At 43.5% G+C, this 23021-nt stretch overlaps 1 protein-coding gene across 1 annotated transcript in view; it reads left to right on the plus strand.

The window, feature by feature from the left end:
* Nucleotides 1–20204, plus strand: part of ipo9 (importin 9) — a 149990-nt gene extending 129786 nt beyond the window's left edge. Inside the window, exons 21-24 of the mRNA XM_059950510.1 lie at nucleotides 3023–3145; nucleotides 3609–3725; nucleotides 14540–14616; nucleotides 18909–20204. Of these exons, the coding sequence (XP_059806493.1) occupies nucleotides 3023–3145; nucleotides 3609–3725; nucleotides 14540–14616; nucleotides 18909–19019 (428 nt within the window). The 3' untranslated portion in view covers nucleotides 19020–20204. The remainder of the gene's footprint in view (nucleotides 1–3022; nucleotides 3146–3608; nucleotides 3726–14539; nucleotides 14617–18908) is intronic.
* The last annotated feature ends 2817 nt before the right edge of the window (nucleotides 20205–23021 follow it).

Genomic DNA, 23021 nt, shown 5'->3' on the forward strand with positions numbered 1-23021 from the left:
GCATTTGACTTCCAGTCAAACCACATTCATTTTCCCACACTTTCCCAGAACTGGCAGCTGTCACTTTGAGGTAATTGCGCCCGACAGATCTAACAAAGTTACCAGCCTGCCTACTCAAACTTTCAACCCGTCCCTGTCGCTTTTCCTCAGCCAAGCACTGCCACTCACCCAACAACTGAGGGGTCTGCTCCGCCCACACCTCCGCCCCTTTAGGGCTGGACGTTATTCCAACAACCGGGCGGAGCTCACCACCGCTGAAACATCCCAACCTGTCACTCCTCACTCTCCAAACAGTACGGACAACCCATGGTCCCACCACCATTTCGTCAGCACTAGTTGGAACTCGAACAATGACCTCCAGGCTACCAACAGCAGCCACCCACCCAACACACATGCAGTGATAACCAGCAATCGCACCCCAGCTCTTCGCCGCAGACACAATTTAAAGAGGGTGATCACACAGCTTCCACAGAAATCAATCCCGGACGAGCACCCCACAATGTAACCCCCTGGGTCGCCTCAGGCTCGCTCAGCTCATTTCGTCTAGGGGGAGCAGCCTTCTGCCCCGCCAAACTGGGTAATCAGCTGGTGTGGATGCTGTGTGATGTCCCCGCCTCACCCAAAAACAGACAGTACACCATATGCGATTAAATGAGTACAATTTATAAAGGTTACTATAACTGTGATTAATAACGATACAGTATATATGAAGAGAAAATTAAAGAAAAGGCGCCAAACTTATCAAAGTCCAAACCACTTCGTGCACAGCCGTTGGAGCTCAATTTCTGAAGTCTTCTGGCCACCATTCGATCCCCTCCGAACTCCTCGACTCGCAGCTCAGGACCCTCCGAACTCCTCGGACTCTCCAAACAGCTCAGGACCCTCCGAGTGATCAACCAAGCACATCTAGCTTCATTCCCCCCCCCCTCGGAGAATCTCCCGGCCTCGGACCCCCCTTTGGGGTCCGATCCTCGCCCAGCTTAGAGCATTGCGTCCTCTCTCTCGACCCCCTCGTGCCGATCTGCCCAAAAGCCCGTCAACAAAAGCTTACAGACTCAGAAGAAAGAACATTAATCCCCATTTGTTTTACAAAGGAATACCATTCTCGTTATCAGTAAATTAGCATTCCTGCTAGTTAACAAAAAGAAGAAACCCTCTTTACACTTAAATTTCATCTGCCATTTTTAAGACCTTTTTCCAGCTGGTCCAAGTCCCTCTGCAAGCCATGATAGCCTTCCTCATTATACACTACAACCTCTTTCTTGGTGTCATCTGCAAATTTACTGATCCAGTTAACCACATTATCACCCAGATCATTGATGTAGATCATAAACAAGAAAGGACCCAGCACTGATCCCTGTCGCACTGCTAGTCACAGGCCTCCAGTCAGAGAGGCAACCATCTACTACCATTCTGTGGCTCCTCCTAATCCAGTTTAATACTTCATCTTGAATGCCAAATGGCTGAACCTTCTTGATTAGCCTCCCAAGCAGGACCTTGTCAAATGCCTTACTAAAGTTCACGCAGACAACATTCACTGCCTTGCCTTCAAATTTCCTGGTAACCGTCAGGTCACCTCTCATCCTCCGTTGTTTCATGGGGAAAAGGCCAAGTTCACTCAACCTATTGTCATAGGCACACTCTCCACTGCACTTTCTCTATAGTATCCATATCCTTCCTGTAGTGAGGTGACCAGAACTGAACGCAGTGGTGTCTAGCTAAGGTCTGTATAACTGTAACATTACCTCACGGCTCTTGAACTCAATCCCGCGGTAGACGAAGGCCAGCACACCATAAGCCTTCTTAACAACACTCAACCTGCTCAGCAGCTTTGAATGTCCTATGGACATGGACCCCAAGACCTTGCTGATCCTCCACATTGCCAAGTGTCTTACCATTAATATTATACGCTGTTCTCAATTTTGACCTATCGAAATGAACTACTTCACACTTATCTGGGTTGAACTCCATCTGCTACTTCTCAGCCCAGTTCTACATCCTTTCGATATCCAGCAGTAACCACTGACAACCCTCCAGACTATCCAAATACTTATATATCTAATCCCTTAGAACAGCATCCAATAACTTTTCAACTTCTCGTGTCAGACTCACTGATCTGTAATTTCTGTTTTTTTTTCTTAAACAGCAGAACAACATTGCTGTCCTCCAATCCTCTGATACCTCACCTGTTGCTAAGAATGTTTTAGATATCTCCAGTCCTTTAGTGAAACTGCTCTTCTTCATGGTTAAATTATTTTTCCCACAGTGCAATCCATTTGCTGTTTAAAGAGAACCAGTTTATCAAGCAGTTCTTAAATATTCTCATTCTTCTGCAAAGCTGGTTATATTTCTTGATTCCTAAGACTTGTAACACTAATAAGAAATTGGAGGAACTCATCAGGTCAAGCAGTATTGATGGAAATAGATATACAGTCAATGTTTCGTGCCTAGACCTTTCTTCAGAACTGGAAAGGGGGCAGAAGCCAGAATAGGAAGGTGGGGGGAAGGGAGGGGAGTACAAGCCGGAAGGTGTAAAGTGGAGCCAGGTGAGTGGGGGTGAGAGGAATGAAGTGATTGGTGGTAAAGGTAAAGGGCTGAAGAAAGCATCTGATATAAGAGAGGAAAGTGGACCATGAGAGAAAAGGAACCAGAGGTTAGTAATGAGCAGGTGAGAAGGGAAGGGGGTGAGAGGGGCATTCAGAATGGGGAATGGAAAAAGGGAGGAGGAAGAATTACCAGAAGTTAAAGAAATCTAACAGATGTTCGTGCTGTTAGATTGGAGGTTATCCAGATGGAATATGAGGTGTTGCTCTTTCAACCTGAGAGTGAGTGGCCTCATCATGGCCATAGAGGAGGCCATGGACTGACAGGTTAAAATGGGAATGGGCAGTGGAATTAAAATGGTTGACCACTGGAAAATCCTTCTTGTTGCGGTTGGAGCGAAGATGCATCTGACAGAGCTCCTAAATCATGTTCCTAGTTCTCAGCATGAGGTCCTTTTTGCTTGTTTTGGTTTCAACAGACCCAGAGCAATGGACAGATATTCCGCTACTGGTTAAACTCTTTAAGTTGGTAATCGGTGAACTCGCCAGTGTCATGGAGGCAAACAGCTCCCGGCAATCCAATGCAGCTGAGTGGAATGAAGGTAATCTGGATCAAATCCTCCCCCTTTTTTTCAAGTACCATTGCCCCCTTTCTCCCTGACCTCTGCCTCGTGCTTTTACATTTACCCCACCTGCCTGACTCACCCATAGAACATTTATTACCTTACAACCTTCGGGCTTCTGAACCAGTATGGATAACTTCACTCACCTCAACTTTGAACAGATTCCACAATCTACAAACTCACTTTCTACAACTCATTTTCTTAGTGTTATCTATCCATCCATCTGTCAATTTATCAATCATTATTATCTTGTATTTGCAATGATTGTCTTCTTTTGAGTATTGGTTGTTTGTTTGTCTTTGTTGTTTTTTGTTTTCTTATATTTCTTTGTTCTACTGTGAATCCCTGCAGGAAAATAAATCTCATGGTAGTATTTGGAGACATACATGGATTTTGATTATAAGTTTACTGTGAACTTGAGTTCTTTGTCTTGTGTATTTAGATGATGCTAATGATATGTGGGAGGACCAAGATGAAGATGATGATGAGGATGATGACGAAGGACTATCTGGACAGCTGTTATCTGACCTGCTGAACACAGGAGGAAGCATTAGATATGGTAAGAAGTTTTATAAATCATTCATATATGCTTTTGAATCACTAGAGTTTTTTTTTCTTTATATAGGATCCTCTTTTAGTTTCCATGTGATGCTGACAGAGTAGCAGCACAGTAACATAGCAGTTAGCGCAGTCTGGTTGGGGAATTTAAACATCTATCCCTAAACTTCCTAATCTATCAGAATTGCTGGTGAGATAACCAACATCAGCATCTTCTCTCAGGCTAACATCCCCAGTGTTCAGACCTATACTGTTTAATGTGTCACTATTACAGCACCAGATTGGTGTTCAATCCTTGTGTTGTATGTATGGATTTTGTGCATTCTCCCCGTGATCATGTGGGTTTCTTCCCAGATTCCAAAGGTGTAGGTTTTGGGGTTTCTGAGCTGTGGGAATGCTATGTTGGTGCCGGAAGCATGGTGACATTTGTGAACAACCTTGCTGATTTGATCTGGTGCGAGTGACACATTTGATTGTATATTTCAATGTTTTGATGTACATGCAACAAATAATGCTAAGCTATCATTAATCACAGTAATCTGGTAGCAGGAAGACACAATATGGCTCATTCAGGTTTTTCCCACCATTTAGTGAAGTCATGGCTGATCTGACCATAACCCCAGCTCTGCATTCACACCAGTGTCATTCCAGGGACTCTGCTTACTCAACCATCTGAGTTCCAAAGAAAGCAAAGTAAAATTTACAACAGAAGAGATTCTGCTGATGCTGGAGCTCTGGAGTAACGCACACAAAATGCTGGACAAACTCAGCAGGTCAGGCAGCATCCATGGAGAGGAATGTCTTAAGTGGGTAACCCCTCATTTTTAAATACTGATCCTACGGTTTTAGGTTCTTGCTCAAGATGGAATACACTGGATTCAAGTTAATGGAGACACATTGGGACCAGTGTCCCCATTTTGGTCTAATTAAGCAGCTGTCCCAAATAGCTGAAGTTTCATGGGAATAGTTAAAAGGGTATAAAAAGGCAAGCTATCTTTTTTAACTGAGTAACAAATTATGTATTTAAATGAAATATAGAACAAAATAGAATGCGACCAGTGCTACTACAGTACTATAAAACTGTTAGTTCCTAATAGTTATTTAACAGAGGAATCAATCCAGTGTATTCTTTGACTATAAATGAACAAAATCAGCGCAAGCACCTAGATAAAAGGCTCCCTTAAAGCAATGTTTTTGGCAATGGTATCTTCCAAATCTTCATTGCCATTGTAAATTCAAGATGATTGTCAATGCCTTTAAATTCTTTGTTGTTCATTACTTGTTACTCCCGGCTATTTCTGGCATCTCCAAGCCTGAATGCTTGAAAGAAGAGCGAGCAAAGCAGTTAACTGCTTTTTGAACACAAATACATGCAACTGATGCTGTTTATAAGCTGTTTGCTCTCAGTGTGATATAGTATCTAATGGCCACACGACTGACATTAGTTAGAAGCTGTCTGGCAACAGTCTACCCAATTAAGTGGCATAATGTCCCAAATAAACAAAGGGAATCCTGACTATTTTCTCAATTTGTTTTTGTTTTTTTTAAGAGTTGTCCCAAATAGGCAGCTGGCCTGATTAACCAGTTAACCGGAATGCACTGTATTAGGATGTTTCAGTGAAAGACCTTTACATTCTTCTAAACTTGTGTGGCTCATAGCCTCACTTCCCTATATTTCTATCCATTGCAGGCCTAAGCCTACATCCTTCGTCAACTAGAAAGTTCAATGCTGTATGCGGTACTCCAGAAATGGAGTCAACAGGATTCAGTAACATAGAGCACTACAGCACAGTACAAGATTGTGCTGATCTTTTAACCTACTTTAAGATCAATCTAACTCTTCCTTTCTACATAGCCCTCCATTTTTCTACTATCCATGTGCCTTTTGAAGTTTCTTAAATGTTCCTAATGCAAGGGTCACCAACCTTTTTTGCACCATGGACCTGTTTAATATCGACAATATTCTTGCGGACTGTGTGGGGTGGGGGTGTTAATCACGACTGGAATATAGGTGATAAGTCACTTATAAGCGGCTAATGCACTCAATTTTGTCTCTATTCTCCTCGCATGAATATAGTGATAAGTGAATTATGACTCACTTAAGTCAATAGCATCAGAACATTTTAAGTAAAGTTTGGATATTAAACACACAGTGCATATTTTTCTCGTATGAACATATGAAATCATTGCAACACACCAGTGAGAGGACAAGGTCAGGGCCGGAGGTCCCCGTACCGGGGCCGCGGCAATCGCAGTCCAGAGAGAGCAACTGACCAAGCGAAGAGTGAGAAGGCATGTGCCCGTCCTCATTGTAGGTAGGTAGGATCTATCGACCAACAAAAGTTTGTCTCGAGGGATGACTTTCAGTAGATCGCAGCGAGATAGCTGCTCTGCTACTTACGAAACCCTGAGCCCAAATTAGGTCGTCTGCGAATGTTTTAGCACCGGGTTCCCCACGAACATTCGGTGTGCCCATCTTATCCAAGGCCAACCAGTGATCCCTGGCGCGAGGGTATCACTGCGCTTAGGCGACTGATGACCTCGCATGCGTTCAAGTTCAACAGCGGGTGTGACAGGGAATGAGGAAAGGTGCAGCTGACTCATTGTTTCATATCGCCAAATCATATCATTTTCTCACGGCCCGGTAGCAGTTGGGGACCACTGCCCTAATGTGTCTGCCTCTACTAACACACCCGGCAGTGCATCCACAACTGTGTATGTGTAAAAAAAGAAGCTAACTCTGACATCAACCCCCCCCCCCCCCCCCATGCTGTCCTCCAATTATCTTAAAACAATGACCCCACCCCATATAAACCATTTCTGCCTATCCACTCAATCTATGCTTCTTATCATCTTGTATACCTTTATCAAGTCATCTGTCATTCTCCTTCACTTCAAAGACAAAAGCCCTAGTTCACTGAACCTTTCCTTACAAGACATGCTTTCTGATCCAGGCAGCATCCTGGTAAATCTCTTCTGTATCCTCTCTAAAGCTTCCACATTCTTCCTATAATGAGGTCACCCCACCCCCTCTGGTCTTCTATCATTTCACATTTCCCCCTCCCCCTCCTACTTTCAAATCTCTTACTATCTTTCCTCTCGTTAATCCTGACGAAGGGTCTCGGCCCGAAACATCGACAGTGCTTCTCCCTATAGATGCTGCTTGGCCTGCTGCGTTCCACCAGCATTTTGTGTGTGTTGCTTGAATTTCCAGCATTTGCAGATTTCCTCATGTGACCTGAACTGTTGGTTTTTGGAATACTTTGTGAACCTGCGTATTAGACGTGCAAATTATCCACTATGATGGATAATAGTGATGGATATGATGGATCAGAGGGGGAGGGGGGGGTCAGGAAGGATGAGAGAGGTATACGCACATTGAGAGGAAGGGAGGGAATGTACTTGTGGTTACCTCTGGAATATCCTAGGACTCCAGCACAGGTTGCCCCTGATGTCATCATCTCATTAAACATTATTTTTGCTCTGCATGCTGTAGCCACTTATCTCTTGGGCTCTTTCCATCATGGGGGAGGGGTGTCAAACATATGCACTTTTTTTCTCGGCTCTGACCTCAGAAACTGGCCAATTAACAGTCACTCCACAATCCAGCCAGTGTTCTTTCAGCCATATTACTCCAGCCATTGGGTCCAATTGGCGATTTAGCTGAGCCTTTATAAGGTGTTGGTCAAATTGAACTTGGAGCACTGTGAGCAGTTTTGGGCCCCTTGTCATTCGTCCAGCAATCTCTTTGAACCCACCCTCAACCATCAACAAGAACTGTTAGAATGGGAAATAGCTTCTTCCGGGCTGTAAGATTACTGAACTCCTTGCCACCACATATGAAATGCCAGTAGCATTATACAGTTTACTTTTTAACTTGTATGTGCACCTTATTATTTGTTAATTTAAGTTGCAGTATTGTGTTATGTGTGTGAGTGATATGTACTGTGTTGTGTGCACTTTGGTCCATAGGAATGGTGTTTTTGGGGGTATACATGTATACAGTTGAGTGACAATAAACTGAACTTGAAAAAAATGTGCTGGGTCCAGAGGAAGTTCGTGAGAATGGAAGTGTTAATGTATTGAAGTATGTTTTCTGGCTCTGAACCCGTATACACTGGAGTTTAGAAGAATGGGGGAGGGGGAAATCTCATTGAAACCTATTTTATTGAAAGGCCTAGATAGAGTGAGCTTGGAGAGGATGTTTTCTATAGCGAGGAGTTTATGACCAGAGTACAGCCTCAGAATAGAAGGACATCCCTTTAGAACAGAGATGAAAAATTTATAGAGGGTGTTGACTCTGTGGAATTCATTGCCACAAGCAGAGGTGAGGGGTAGATCTTCTGAGAGCAGACCTGATCAACGATTCTCTGTTACGTAAATGTTCAGCTGTAATGAGGTACCTCTAAGTTTATTACCAATGTATGCATGTGTCTGGGTTGCCTTTTCACATATGAGATGGCTTTCCGGAGGTCATACCTGGATCCTGTGTTTTCATTGGTCACCAGACCTGATCACCACTGACCTAGCCCTCAGCAGATTGCAGATCTCTTGGTTAGAATCATAGAATACTGCAGCACAGAAGCAGGCCCTTTGGCTTGTTTAGTCCATGCCGAACCATTAATCTGCGTAGTCCCAGTGACCTGCACTGGAACAATAACCCTCCTCACCCCTTCAATCCAAGTATCTTGAATGTTGAAATCAAACCCACATCCACCACTTACTGTTCCACACTCTCAGCACCCTCATGTTGTCCTTAAGCATTTCACCTTTCACCCTTAACCCATGATCTGTAGTTGTTTTCCTACCCAACTTCAGTGGAAAAAAACCTGCTTGCATTTACCCTATCTTTTACTCCTCATCCACGTTCATACACAACTTCTGGTTAGGGAAGACTCTGGATGATTTTATGGATACAAACATCCACAACTGTCTGTGGCAATCGTGGAATATCCATTCAGTTCCTCTGATGCATCATAGAAACATAGAAAACCTACAGCACAATGCAGGCCCTTCAGCCTACAATGCTATGCTGAGCATGTACTTACTTTAAAAATTACCTAGGGTACCCATAGCCCTCTATTTTTCTAAGCTCCATGTTCCATGCATTCTTGAACATGGTTCAGTTCGCTGTCTCAAAGTAATCCCGAACACTTCCGTGACCACCACCTTACCTCTACTGCCTTGCTTTTTAGACTCTGCTTGGAGGGTGGACAGTGGTCAGATTTCCTGAAATGCGGACTGCTGATGGAACGTAGATATTCTTAATGGTGGTGTATACACTAGTGTATTGAGTATACACAATAATAGAAGCTGGCAGAATGGCGAGATAGGGCCTTTTCCTTTCATCAGGACATCGAATCAGACAGCAAATTGTGCAGCTTCTAGCTCCGGCTCCAACCTGAATCTCGACTGCTAGTACCTCCAGGCCAAGACTGTCCTCACTGGCCCCCCCCCCGGCTCCCCTTCCCTCACCGCCACTCTGCAGCCCCTTGTCTCGTCCTCCCTCATCACCTCTTGGGTCCTCGGAGTCTCCATCTTCCTCCCACCACACCTTTCCTAAACACCCCAACCTTCCTCTCTCTAGAGTCACCAACTCTCTTACCTCCAACCTTCCCCTCTCTGCCTCAGCAAATACATTATCTTTGTTCCCCTTCTCAGTTATCTCAGTTCTGCACTCTCCACAATATTGAGCTCTTCTTCCATCTCCAATACCACTTCTTTTGCAAGAATTCCACACCCTGCGCTGATGACCCATTCTCCCATCTTCTCAGACACCCCCTCTTGTTCTCTGCCTGCTCTGGATCTTTACATCTAGAGTTGCCGATAAGACTTTGACCAGCTTGACTTCAACACTCCTCCCTCCTCCATGAACATTAACCATTCTAAAGGCACAGCCCTCCACTCTGTCCACTCAAATCCCATCTGTTCAGACTCGCAGATAAAAGGGCTGCTGTTGTATTGTTGCGAACTGACCTCTACCATGCTGAGGCCAGGCGGCAACACTCAGGCAGCTTCTTATACCTATCCCTTGAAGAAGGCCCCACTCCCGACTATCAAAAAACTCTCTGACACCATCACTGACCTCGATAACTTTGAAGAACTCCCATCCACTGCCACCAAACTCATAGTTTCCTTACCCCACATTGTTTGCTTTTACCTCCTATGATTCAGAAACCTGACAGTCCCATTGAACTCATGTCCTCACGCCTCGATTCTAATCTATTCCCCTTGGTTCAGTCCTTTCCCACCTACATCCCTGAAATTTCTCACACTCCCTATCTCCTCGGTAACTTTCAATTTCCTGTCCCTCACCACCTCATTTCACCATGGATGTTCAGTCCCTATCCCCTATCAAGAAGGTCTTAAAGCTCACCATTTCTTTCTCAATAAAAGAACCAATTAGTTCCCCTCCACCACCAGCCTCCTCCATCTGGCAGAACTGGTCCTCACTCGCAACAATTTTTCCTTTGGCTCCTTCTACTTTCTGCAGACTTGAGTTGTAGCCATGGGCACCTGCATGGGCCCCAGCTATGCCTGCCTTTTTTTGGCTGTGTAGGACAGTCCATGTTCCATGCCTTCCTGTTAATGCTCCCAAGCTGCTCCTCCATTGCATTGGTGCTACTTCATGCACCCATGCTGAGGTTGTCAATTTCTTCAAGTTTGTCTCTAACTTCTACCCTCCCCTTAAATTAGCTTGGATTATTTCTGACATTTTCCTCCCTTTTCTTGGTCTCTCTCTCCATCTCTGGAGACAAACTGTTGACTGACATCTTTTATAAACCTACCAATTCCCACACTTATTTTGACTAAGCCTCTTCCTGCCCTGTCTCCTGTAAAAATACTATTTTCTCTTTTCTCAGTTCCTTCATCTCTGCTTCATCTGTCCCCAGGATGCAGCTTTCCTTACCAGGGCATCTGAGATGTCCTCCTTCAAAGAACGGGGTTACCCTCCCTCAACCACAGATGTTGCCCTCACCCGCTTCTCCATTTCCCAAACATCCGCACTTGCTACATCTTCTCGCCACCTTAACACCTTTTCCTTGCCTACTACCCCATGAGCCTCTGCATCCAACACATCATCCTCCACAACTTCCACCATCTCCAAAGGGATCCTACCACTAAACACATCTTTACTTCCAACCCTCTCTCCACTTTCACCAGGGATCACTCCCTCTGATTCCCTTGTCTATTCATCTCTCCCATTAATCTCCCTCCTCCCACACCTCCGTTCAGGGCCCTAAACAATTCTTCCAACTGAGGCAGCACTTTACCTGTGAATCTGCTGAGGTCAACTATTGCTTTCTATTCCAATGCAGCCTCCTCCACGTTGCCTAGACTCCTTGAAAATTTGTGGACTGCTTTGTTGAACACCTCCATTCCAAAAGTAGGACTTACTGGAGACCAAACATTTTCATTCCAATCCACATTTTCATACCAACATGTCTGTCCATGACATACTCTTGTGCCAGGATAAGGTCACCTTCAGGGTAGAGGAACATAGCCTTATATTCCATCTGGGTAGCCTCCAACCTGATGGCATGAATATTGATTTCTCCTTCTGGTAACAAAAAATCACTCCCCCACCTTCCAGAGCCTTCCAAAATTATACTCTGTGTAATCACTGGAGGTATATTAAACTTACACATGCGTACTACAACCACTGGGAAGCATAGTAAGCAGTTACAGGTTTCCCCCCGCTATCCGAAAGTAGAGCGTTCCTATTAAACCATTTATAAACCAAAATGGTGTAAACGGAAGAAGCAATTACCATTAATTTATATGGGAAAAATTTTTGAGCATTCCCAGACCCAAAAAAATAACCTACCAAATAGCACATAAAACCTAAAATAGCACTAACATTCCTGTAAAAACAGGAATGATATGATAAATACACAGCCTATATAAAGTAGAAATAATGTATGTACAGTGTAGTTTCACTTACGAGAATCGGGAAGATTTAGCCAAAGGCTTCACGGTCATGGTAGTCATTCTTAGGGTAAACACAAGTTTAAAGTAGGTGCCTTTTTTCATAAAAGCAAAAATCCTGTTCAGATTTCTTTCCGTTAACGAAAACAGGTACCAATGTAGGTCTTTGGTAAAAACGAAGTGGCGTAATGCGAACTTTCATAAAGTGGGGGCCACCTATAAGTAAATTACCGGTATATAAAATAAAAACAGATTATTTACCTGTAAAGAAAATATCAATTAATCAGTTTAATCTAAGAATTATATAGTCAGATCCAACAAATGTGATCGAGTAAAGAAGGGGTAACTTGCAGTTTGTCCTCTTTCATTTTTTTCTCAGCTCTGCAGATGCTGTGATTGGTTGCAACTCAGGGCTTGAATTGTTAGTGTGATGGATGCAAATTTAATCTTATTTTGATTTTAAAGACCGATAACAAACTGCCAAACAAGTTACTAGCAAACAAATAGATGCAGGAATTTACCCTTGACTGTTAATGTTCAATCTGACACTGAAAGATAACAACAAAATAAAATACAATTGGGCCATTGTTAATCAGGGCAGCCATTTATTTGGGACAACTCAAAGTACAAAAATAAATTGAGAAAATAGCTGGAATTCCCTTCCCCTTGTTTATTTGGGACAGGAGACTATTGCCAAACAGATTTTAACCAGCGTTAGTCAAGTGTGTTTATGCTCAAAAAGCAGCGATTTTGTCACTGATAGTTGACAAGAAATAGCAGTAAGTCAGTTCAGAATGGTTTTGCTCACTGCAGTTTCAAACATGGAGTGGCCAGTAACGGCTAGGGGTGAAAATGAAATGATTTCGCTACTTCAGCAAGTTAGAAACTACAAAAATTTGAAGGTATTTAATTAATCATAGTTTCTACTTTGAAGATAACATCTTGAATGTTACAATGAAAGTGAAGATGTAGAGGATACAGTCGTCGACAGCATTGTATGAAGGTAGTTCAAAACCCAGCTGATTTTATTGGCTCTTGTGATTCTGTTGCCTCTAAACTGCACCCAGTCATTCTGACATTTTTTATTATCATAGACAATCGGTTACCTCATTCTTGTGCTGATTCAGGTGAATATTTGCATTGTTAACGAATGGTCCTTGGCTGCTCTTAGCCACAGCCTAAGCAGACCTGGGCCTTGCACTCTACATTTGCACATAACAGTGTTGATGATGCAAGACTGCTTGAATTTACCAAAATAACTTAAACCGGGTGTATACGTTTCACTAATTAGCACTCTTATGCAGCATTGTTAATGATGGTGGGCTTTATTTAATGGCTAAATGTAGATGATTTCTACAGTTTCCAATGTTAGAGTCATAGACACTACAGCAGAGAAGCAGGCCATTGGGCCCATCTGGTTCCTGCTGAATTTTAATTCTGCCTAGTCTTGTCAACCTGCTCCATACCCCTTCCCTCCATGGACTATCTAAACTTCTCTTAGTTGTTGCAGTCAAACTTCTGCTGTTGTTTACTGATCAGTAAAACACCAGTCTAACTATTCGATGGTCTGGCTCACTGGACCCCAAATTACCTCCCTCCCTTTAAACTTCCTTCTTCACTGAAAAACTTAATGTTTTAGTACATCCAGGTTCAGCCTGAAGTCAGGCACCTTTTGGACACAAGTTCTCACTAGTGTCGCAAACTGAAGCATAGTGGAAACTGGAACATTGAAGACGGTGTGAGTGGCTGTCAGCTGGCTCTGCACTCAGTAATGAGGGAGAGTTTGCTGCGAATTCTTGAGTCAGGGAACTCGAAATAAAATGCAACACTTCAGATGGACTAACACTGAAATAGCATATTGTTGTCTCCACTCTCACTGTGGAGGAATGATAGCTGTCTCTCCCTTGTTACTGAGAGAGAGTACACGTGGGATGTTGAAGTGATCAGTTAGTTTTTGAGGTATTGTAGACCATTGTCTCTTCTTCGGGGGCTTTGCTGTTGCTGGCATGGTGGGTGGTGGGAATGCTGATGCTTTATGTGAGAATAAGTGGGGGAGGAGCTGCTTGTGCATGGGAGAGGGGCAGGGGGCTTTGGGGTTCTTAAGTTTTTTTTCTGTCATTCATTTGGGAATGTTTCTGTTTCGAGGATGCCTGCAGAGTGTAAGAATTTCAAGTTGTATATTGTATACATTCTCTGATGAAATATATTAATGACATTCAATAGTCTGAGAGATCTGTGAGTTATCTGCCACCAAACTCCTGAGCATGTTGGATTAATGGAGTTTTATCTGAGAATGGGTCTACTTAAATCCATCATCCCTCCTGGGGCTCAGGCCTCTGTCCTGGGCCAAAGCTTGATCAGCCTTTCACCACACCACTTCATATGTCTTCTAGGCAAAGATACTTCCTCTCCCAGGGATGAGGTCTTATGAGGTGGGTTTACTGGCTGTATGCCCAACCCTTCTCCTTTCACAGCCAGATTTGGGATCATCTATTGGTAGAGTTATCTAACCTTGGGTCATCATTGTCATGTGTCATGTTGTATGACGTAGGCAATCATGGCGTCTCCATGACAGTGATTGTTCTACAAAGGTGATTTGCCACTATTTTTTTCTGGGCAGTGTCTTTACAAGACGGGTGACCCCTGGCATCAGTGGTTGCATAACCAGGACTTGTGATATGGGCCAGCATATGATATACAACCATCCACTACCTGATCCCATTGTTTCACATGACCCTAATCAGGAGCCAAGTAGGTGCTACACCTTGCCCAAGGGTGACCTGCAAGCTAGTGGAATGAAGGAGTGCCTTACACCACCTTTGATAGAGACGTATCTCCACTTTTGTAAAGCTACTAATTGTGTGCTGTGTGTTTTTTTTTAAATAGATGATGACTATTATGATGATGACAGTGAAGATGACCCAGAGATGTTGAAGGATCCCTTGTATCAAGTTGATTTGCAGGTAACTGAGAATGATTATGAGATAAGGTAGAGTGTTCTTAGATCATAAGACCATTAGACACAGAAGCTGAATTAGGCTGATTTATTATCTCTCTCAGCCCCATTTTCCTGCCTCCTCCACAGCCGTCTGTGGCAATTCACCACCCTCTGGCTAATGAAGTTCCTCCTAATCTCTTTTTTAAATGAACGTACCTCTATTCTGAGGCTGTATACTCTGGTCCTAGCCTCTTCCGCTAGACGACACATCCACTCTATCTAGGCCTTTCAATATTCGACAGGTTTCAGTGAGATCCACCCCCCAGCCCCCATTTTTCTAAGTTTCAGCAAGTACTGGCTTAGAGCCATCAAACGCTCCTCATATGTTTAATTCCTGTGAATCTCCTTTGGACCCTCTCCAATCCCAGCACGCCTTTTCTTATAAAGGGGGTCTAAAATTGCTCAAGGTACTATAATCTACTATAAGCCTACAGATACTCACAGCTACCTGGACTATTCCTCTTCCCACCCTGTCTCTTGCAAAAAGGTTATCCCCTTCTCACAATTCCTCCGTCTCCGCCGCATCTGCTCTCAGGATGAGGCTTTTCTTTCCAGGACGAAGAAGATGTCTTCCTTTTTTAAACAAAAGGGCTTCCCTTCGTCACCCCATCCACCCGCCACCCCACTCGGGGTAGGGTTCCTCTTGTCCATACCTACCACCCCACCAGCCTCCAGGTCCAACATATAATTCTCCGTAACTTCAGCCACCTCCAACGGGATCCCACTACCAAACATATTCCCCCCACCGCTTTTCGCAGGGATTGCTCCCTACATGACTCCCTTGTCCACTCCCTTCCTCCCTCACCACCATTCAGGGCCCCAGACAGTCCTTCCAGGTGAGGCGACAGTTCACCTGTGAGTCAGCTGGTGTGGTATACTGTGTCCGGTGCTCCCGGTATGGCCTTTTATATGTTGGTGAGACCTGACGCAGACTGGGAGACCGTTTCGCAGAACACCTACACTCGGTCCGCCAGAAAAAGCAGGATCTCCCAGTGGCCACACATTTTAATTCCACGTCCCATTCCTATTCTGATATGCGTATCCACGGCCTCCTCTATTGTCAAAATGAGTCCAAACTCAGGTTGGAGGAACAACACCTTATATACCGGCTGGGTAGCCTCCAACCTGATGGCATGAACATTGACTTCTCTAACTTCAGTTAATGCCCCTCCTCCCCTTCTTACCCCATCCCTGACATATTTAGTTGTTTGCTTGTTCTCCATCTCCCTCTGGTGCTCCCCCCCCCCCCACCTTTCTTTCTCCTGAGGCCTCCCGTCCCATGATCCTTTCCCTTCTCCAGCTCTGTATCACTCTTCCAGCTCTTAGCATCATCCCACCCCTTCCAGTCTTCTATCATTTCGCATTTCCCCCTCCCCCCACTACTTTCAAATCTCTTACTATCTTTTCTTTCGGTTAGTCCTGACGAAGGGTCTCGGCACAAAACATCGACAGTGCTTCTCCCTATAGATGCTGCCTAGCCTGCTGTGTTCCACCAGCATTTTGTGTATGTTGTTGTTCAAGGCACTTTTCACCATTATCTTACAAAGCCCCACCTTCTATTTATGTAGTTTTTACTACCTGATCATTACCTGTAATTTTGTTCTGAAATGCATGTTCTCATTTTGGAGAGGCTGATGAATGCTGGGGAAATTCCCATGTCTGGTGCCAAGATAATAAGAATTGCAGATTCGGGTTTGGGAATTGAGAGTTCTAGGGGCTGACTAATTGGGGAGCCCTTAATCAGGAGCAATACCTGTAGGGAAATATCATTGCAAACAGGCCAAATCAGCTAATGGTTAAAATGGCTGTTTAGTAGGTTGTTTGGTACCCCAGTAGTTAGCATGATGCTATTACTGCTCGGGGCCTCGGAGTTCAATCTGGCATCACTGTACATCCTCCCCATGGAACGTGTGGGTTTCTTCTCACAGTCCAAAGACGTACCTGTTAATATATAAATTGTTTGTGATTAGGGTTAAATCAGAATTGTTGAGTTGCTGGGTGGTGCGGTTCAGAGGGCCAGAAGAGCCTTTTCCACACTGTATCTCTAAGTAAAGAAAGGATATAATTTTTATTCCCCAAGGAGGCTTGTGTCTTTGTTTACAAAAAAAGATAAATAGTCATAGAGGCAGGCCCTCAGCCCAACTCTTCCCTGCCAGCTAAGATGCCCATCCAACCTAATCCCATTTGTAATGATAAATGAGAGAATATTTGCCAAAAAATGGCAAAGCCAGATGCCTGGGAATTAAACATGTCACATGTACATCAAAACATACGATGAAACTTGTTCATGTCAAGTCAAATCAGCAAGGATTGTACTGGGGAAGTCTGCAAATATTGCCAAGCGTCTGGTGTCAACATAGCATGTATACAACTTACTAACCCTATCCTCTACATCTTTGGAATGTAGGAGGAAACTCACAAGGTCATGGGGAGAATATACAAACTCCTTACAGACAGCAGCAGGAATTGAACCCTGATCTTACAGAGCTACACTACCATGCTGTCCACAGTATTACAGTAATACAACATAGAAACAGGCATTTTGCCCCAATTCGTCCGTGCGAACAAAGGTGCCCATCTAAGCTAATCCTATTGGCAGTAATAAACGAGGAGAGGTATCTGGGAACAGTACAACAGAAAGCATGCAGACCTAGGTAGTTTCTGTAGGTCTGCAGGATTGATCTAGATTTTGCCAATAGTCAGAGCAACCGTAGAAGTGTTGGATGATATTTGGCAGGTGCTGCGTGGCTGTCGTGTCCATCTAGCATATAGCTGGGTTGGATTTTGCTGGACAGGTTGAGCAAGCTAGTGTTTTTTTTCCTTTGGAGTGACTTGAGATGACTTGATAGAAGTATGTAAGGTGATTAAAGGCATAAGTGGAGTGGACAGCCAGAGACTTTTTCCCAGGGTGGGATTTCAGAGATAGCTTTTTCTTACTCAGTGGTAGGTGTGCTGATTGAGATACATTAGGAAACTTAGATAAGCGTGTGGATGATAGAAATGAGGGCTGTGGAGGGAAGGGTTAGATTGATGTCAGCACAGCACCGTGGGCATGGCTTTGTTCTTGAGAGATCATGTCTCAAGAATTTGAGCTTTTTTTTAAACTTTTTTTATTGCATTTTTAAATGGTTACAAAGTATGAAAAAACAATGTATATAACCCTTACCCCCTCCCCTTAACCCCTCCCCCCTAACTGCCCTATAGAAAAAAAAAGAAAGAAAGAAAGAAAGAATGCCTGGTTGTTGGAAGATCTCCACATGCTCCATGGAATTCGTAATAACTTTAATATGTATATTTATTTCTTTCCCCTAATAACCAATTGTTTCATCTTCAGAGCATCTATATATTTAATCCTATTAATATATTTGAGCTTTTTGTGTGTGAATTTATTGTAGGAAATATGTAGAAGTTTTTAGTGGGTGCAGATGAGATTTACCAGGATGTTGTCTGGATTGGAGGGCATGTCTTATGAGAATAGGTTGAACGAGCTAGGACTTCTCTCTTTGAAGAGAACAAGAATGAGAGGTGACTTGATAGAGGTGTACAAGAGACCTAGATCAAGTGGACAACCAGAGACCTTTTCCCAGGGTAGAAATGGCTGAGTCCCAACATCATCTGTAACAAGTTTGTACGTCTCTGATCTTGGCAGTTTACAGCTCAACCCAACCATCAACCACCCAAGCTACACATCTTCCGAATTATTTCTAGTTTGTACGCCCTTCCTGTGGCTGTGTGGGTTTCCTTGTACATTTTAAAAACATACCATTTAGTGGGGTAATTGGCTATTGTAAATTTTCCTGTGATTAGGCTGGGGTAAAATGGGTTGGTTGCTAACCGTGAGGTTGGGCCAGAAGATACTGTTCAGCACTTATCTCTTAAGTAAAATAAAAATAGAAAAAACTGAGCTGTGTCAGTATGCAATCTGCACAATGCAGATTACAATTGGTGTATCTATATTTGTGAATGGAATATTTCATGAAGTAGAGATCCTTACTTGCTGTGAATGGATTGTCGGGATCAAGGATCAATTTATTCACCGTATACATTTACATGTATTAGGAATTTACTGTGGCCGTGTTAGTCAGTGTAACAAAAAAAAACAACTTAACCATTACTAGAAAGAAATTATATAAAAAATAAAGTTAGGGGTTAAAGTATGGATAAGGAAAAATATGTGCATAAATCAGAAATTATGCTGTATGCTGAAGTGGTAAATACTCTGTGTGCGTGCATACTCACCTTGCCTTTTAATTGCAGGCCTACCTAACAGATTACCTCCGGCAATTTGCACAGCAGCCCTGCTACACGCCGTTTTCTCATCACCTCAATGAAAAGGAGAAGAGGGTTTTACGCTCAATCGGCATTTAAGCTCAGCTGGAAGAGAGGTCTGCCGTGTCATTGAATTGACACCAAACTCGGCCACCTTATGAAACTTCCTGCTCCTGTGCCCGTTGCTCTTATGGGGAGAAGACGATCAGATTTCATCGTAGCCTTTCTCTCATCATGGCTCCAGGCAATTGAACCACAGAGGCATAACTAAGGGCATGTGGTTTATTTCAGTGAAGCACACGGACCTTCGGAGGAAATCTGTGCCACAAAGTTCTCCAGTCCCCGTGTTTCTGTGAAGTTCAGTCATGGGTCAGTACTATTACCTGGAACCAGTGTGGTTTGTGGTGCAAGCCTGGTCAGACTCTCTCCTTTTGTCACACAAAACTAATATTGAGCTATGGTGACACACTTAAAGAAGTTAGAAAGAAGACTGTAGCTTTGTGAAACATTTTGTTTTCCAATTGTCCCGTTATTCCGCCTGAACTACTCTTGCTGAGGGTGTACGTCGAGCTGTCTCCGTTCGATACATTTCCTGGCCGATCCTGAGGTGGTTACAGCTGAGCTAGCAGTGGGACAGTACACAAGCTCATTTCCATTCTGTTAAAGGATGAGAAATAAGACCCAAGGAAATGATTGGTGGGGTGAAATAGTGAGACAGGTCCCAGTAGGGGAGGGCAGGATGTCATGGAGTGAGGGATGGGGTGGCTGAGAGCTTAGAATGTGCAATGTGGGGGTCAGAAGACAAGGCCGGCTGGGTAGGGTAGAGTTTGTTGCAGTACACAGATGAGGAGAGGGAGCTATAAGTGAAATGAGTGAGGGTGAGAGTATGGGCTGGAGATGTTTGTGTACCATGGTACAGCTTTATCTGCATTCCATGGGACTACCTTGTAAATCTCAGTATTTTCGTGCGGATTGTGAGGTTCTGCAGTGCCTGTGCAGTGGATGTCAAGTCTGTCAATATATTATAGGCCACTTCTTTTGTGTCATCATCCAATCCAGCTCCCTGGAATGAAATGAATATCTCACACCCAATTCCTGAATCGTGGGGGATGCACTGGAATTGATTACATTACAAACATGTCCAGTGTCTCTTAAGGCACAATTGGAAAGTAGTATGTGCTCTTGGGTCGTATTAGAAGTATCCACCTCGGTGATCCTGCTTCCTAAATTTTAACCTGGATACAGCCTTTTCTGGATGTGACTGCATTAAAAGACCAAACTAAATGCCTGTTGTTGAGTCGTTAAATACTTGCATTCACAACCAAAATGAATCAGACTGCCTGCGTGTGTGCAAAGATATGCAGTGATTTAAACAGCTTCTCAAAAATCATCAGAGCTGGAAGCTTTCTTCAGAGTTTTTAATGAGATCTTACTGCAGAAAGTTAAGTACAATATACATTAAATTGAATACAGAATTGCAGCATGCCTGAATATACTAATTCTGCAGGTTATTATCAACCAAGTTAATATGCACACTATAGCTTTGCCGTGAAAACAAGTGAACTCATGGCCAACAATTAACGGTAAATAATACCTCTACTAAATGTTTACCAATACTAACAAAACTAAAGAGTCTCAAATATTACTGTTTCAAGAGCAAGAGTGGATGGAGATAAATCTCCTTCCACCAAGTACTTCAAAATGAAATCCAAATTAACCCACGCAGTAAATGATATAAAACAACCAGATTAAGTACAGTAGGTGGTGTTTGTACAATACAAATTGTGCCTCTAGAGGCCAGAACAGCCAGGTATGTGTAAGGACTGCACCCTCGGGTTCTGCAAGAGGTAGCTTAAGCGATTATGCAGGCATTAGTAATGACCTTTCAAAAATCATTGGACTCTGGCATGGTGGCAGAGGACTGGAAAACTGCAAATGTCACTCCACTCATTAAGAAAGGAGGAAGGCAGCAGAAAGGAAATTATAGACCAGTTAGCCTGACCTCTGGTTGGGAAAATGTTGGAGCCAATGGTGATGGAGTATTCGGTGACACAGGACAAGGTAGGACAAAGTCAGCATGGTTTCCTTAAGGGAAAATCTTGCCTGATGAACCTGTTGGAAATCTTTGAGGAGATTATAAAGGGTTGCAGTGGATGTTGTATATTTAGACTTTCAGAAGGCCTTTGACAAGGTGCCACACGTGAGGCTGCTTGCCAGATTGAGAACCCATGGTATTACAGGAAAATTACTGGCATGGTTAGAGCATTGGCTGATTGGTAAGAGGCAACAAGTGGGAATAAAAGGATCCTTTTTTGGTTGTCTCCCAGAGGCTAATGGTGTTCCACAGGGGTCAGTGTTGGGACCACTTCTTTTTGTGCTGTATATAAATGATCCAGATGATGGAATAGATGGCTTTGTTGCCAAGTTTGCAGATGATACAAAGATTGTTGGAGGGACAGGCGGAGTTGAGGAAACAGGTAGGATACAGAACAACTTGGGCAGATTAGGAGAATGGGGAAGAAAGTGGCAAATTAATACAATGTTGGAAAATGCATGGTCATGCACTTTGGTAGTAGAAATAAGCATGCAGACTGTTTTCTAAATGGGGAGAGAATCCAAAAATCTGAGATGCAAAGGGGCTTGGGAGTCCTTGTGCAGAAAATCCTGTTAACTTACAGGTTGAACTGATGGTGTAAGAGGAAGAGGCAATGTTAGCATTCATCTGAAGAATACAAGAGCAAGGATGTGATGCTGAGGCTTTATAAGGCAATGGTGAAACCTCATCTTGAGTATTGTGAACAGTTTTGGGCTTATCTAAGAAAAGATGTGCTGGCATTGGAGAGGGTCCAGAGGTGGTTCACAAGGATGATTCCAGGAATGAAAGGGTTATACAAGGAACATTTAATGGCTCTGGGTCTGTATGCACTGGAATTTTGAAGGATGGGGTGAATCTTGTTGAAAACTTACAAATGTGGAAGGCCTGGACAGAGTAGATGTGAAAAGGATGTTTCCGGTGGTGGGTGAGTCTAGAACAAGAAGGCACAGCCTCAGGATAGAGGGGCATCCATTTAAAAACATGGGGATAAATTTCTTTAGCCAGAGGATGGTGAATTTGTGGAACTGTCACCACCACAGACAGCTGTGGAAGCCAGGTGGTTGGGTGTATTTAAGGCAGATATACATGGGTTCTTGATTGGACTTGGCATCAAAGGTTACAGGGAGAAGGCCAGGGAATGGGCTTGAGGAGGGGGGAGAAAAGGGTCAGCTGTGATTGAATGATAGAGCAGTCTCGATGGGACGAATGGCCTAATTCTGCTCTTATGTCTTCCGGACTTCAGTGATTATAAAGAGAGACAATGGGTTGTTTACTTGCTGTCTACCAAAAATTGTGTTCAACCTAATGGTATTTTAAGAATGCAAAATAGGTGCAGGAATGGGTCAACTGAAGTCCCTTACCTTTCAATAAAACTGCCGATCTTCATTTCCCCTCCAGTGTCCTACATTTTTGATTCCCTCTAAGTCACTCTCCTGAATATGGGCAATCACATAGCAGTCAAGTTGAATTGTCATGTATTTGCCCATGTAATTACTTAAGCTCTGTGAATAGGTATATTAATCATTTATTTACAAACAGTAAAAATTCAACCAAATACTCAGTTCCCCAGGTTACAGACATACACTCAACAGACACATGTACATCCAGCAAACATATGTAACCCTCAGGTTGGGCCTGGAAAAGGGCCCAATTTAATGGAACAGTCTAATGTGCACGTTGGAGCTCACCGTTTCCCATCCATTAGTCCATCAATTTCCCCTGGGCATCGTCCACTCTCTACCCCTTTTCAAGTCCGCTCTGTCCTGCAGCCTATGACCTCTCTGTTTTGGCATCTTCTGCCAAACAAAAGGCCGTGAATACCTCACTCCCGGGTACACAAGAAAGAAATACACTCCCCTATTAGATGGCACACACTCCAAAGCCCCCATTTTTTCAAATCATAACCCAAACACTTGCTGCAGAGAAACTTACATTAGCAGTGAAACCTGCTAGGGAGTAGTTACTCAAATTCTTGACTCCAAGCATGCCCAGTAACTCATGGATGA

Source organism: Hypanus sabinus, chromosome 25 (genome assembly GCF_030144855.1).
Source record: "Hypanus sabinus isolate sHypSab1 chromosome 25, sHypSab1.hap1, whole genome shotgun sequence".
In the NCBI taxonomy this organism is placed as follows: Eukaryota; Metazoa; Chordata; class Chondrichthyes; order Myliobatiformes; family Dasyatidae; genus Hypanus; species Hypanus sabinus.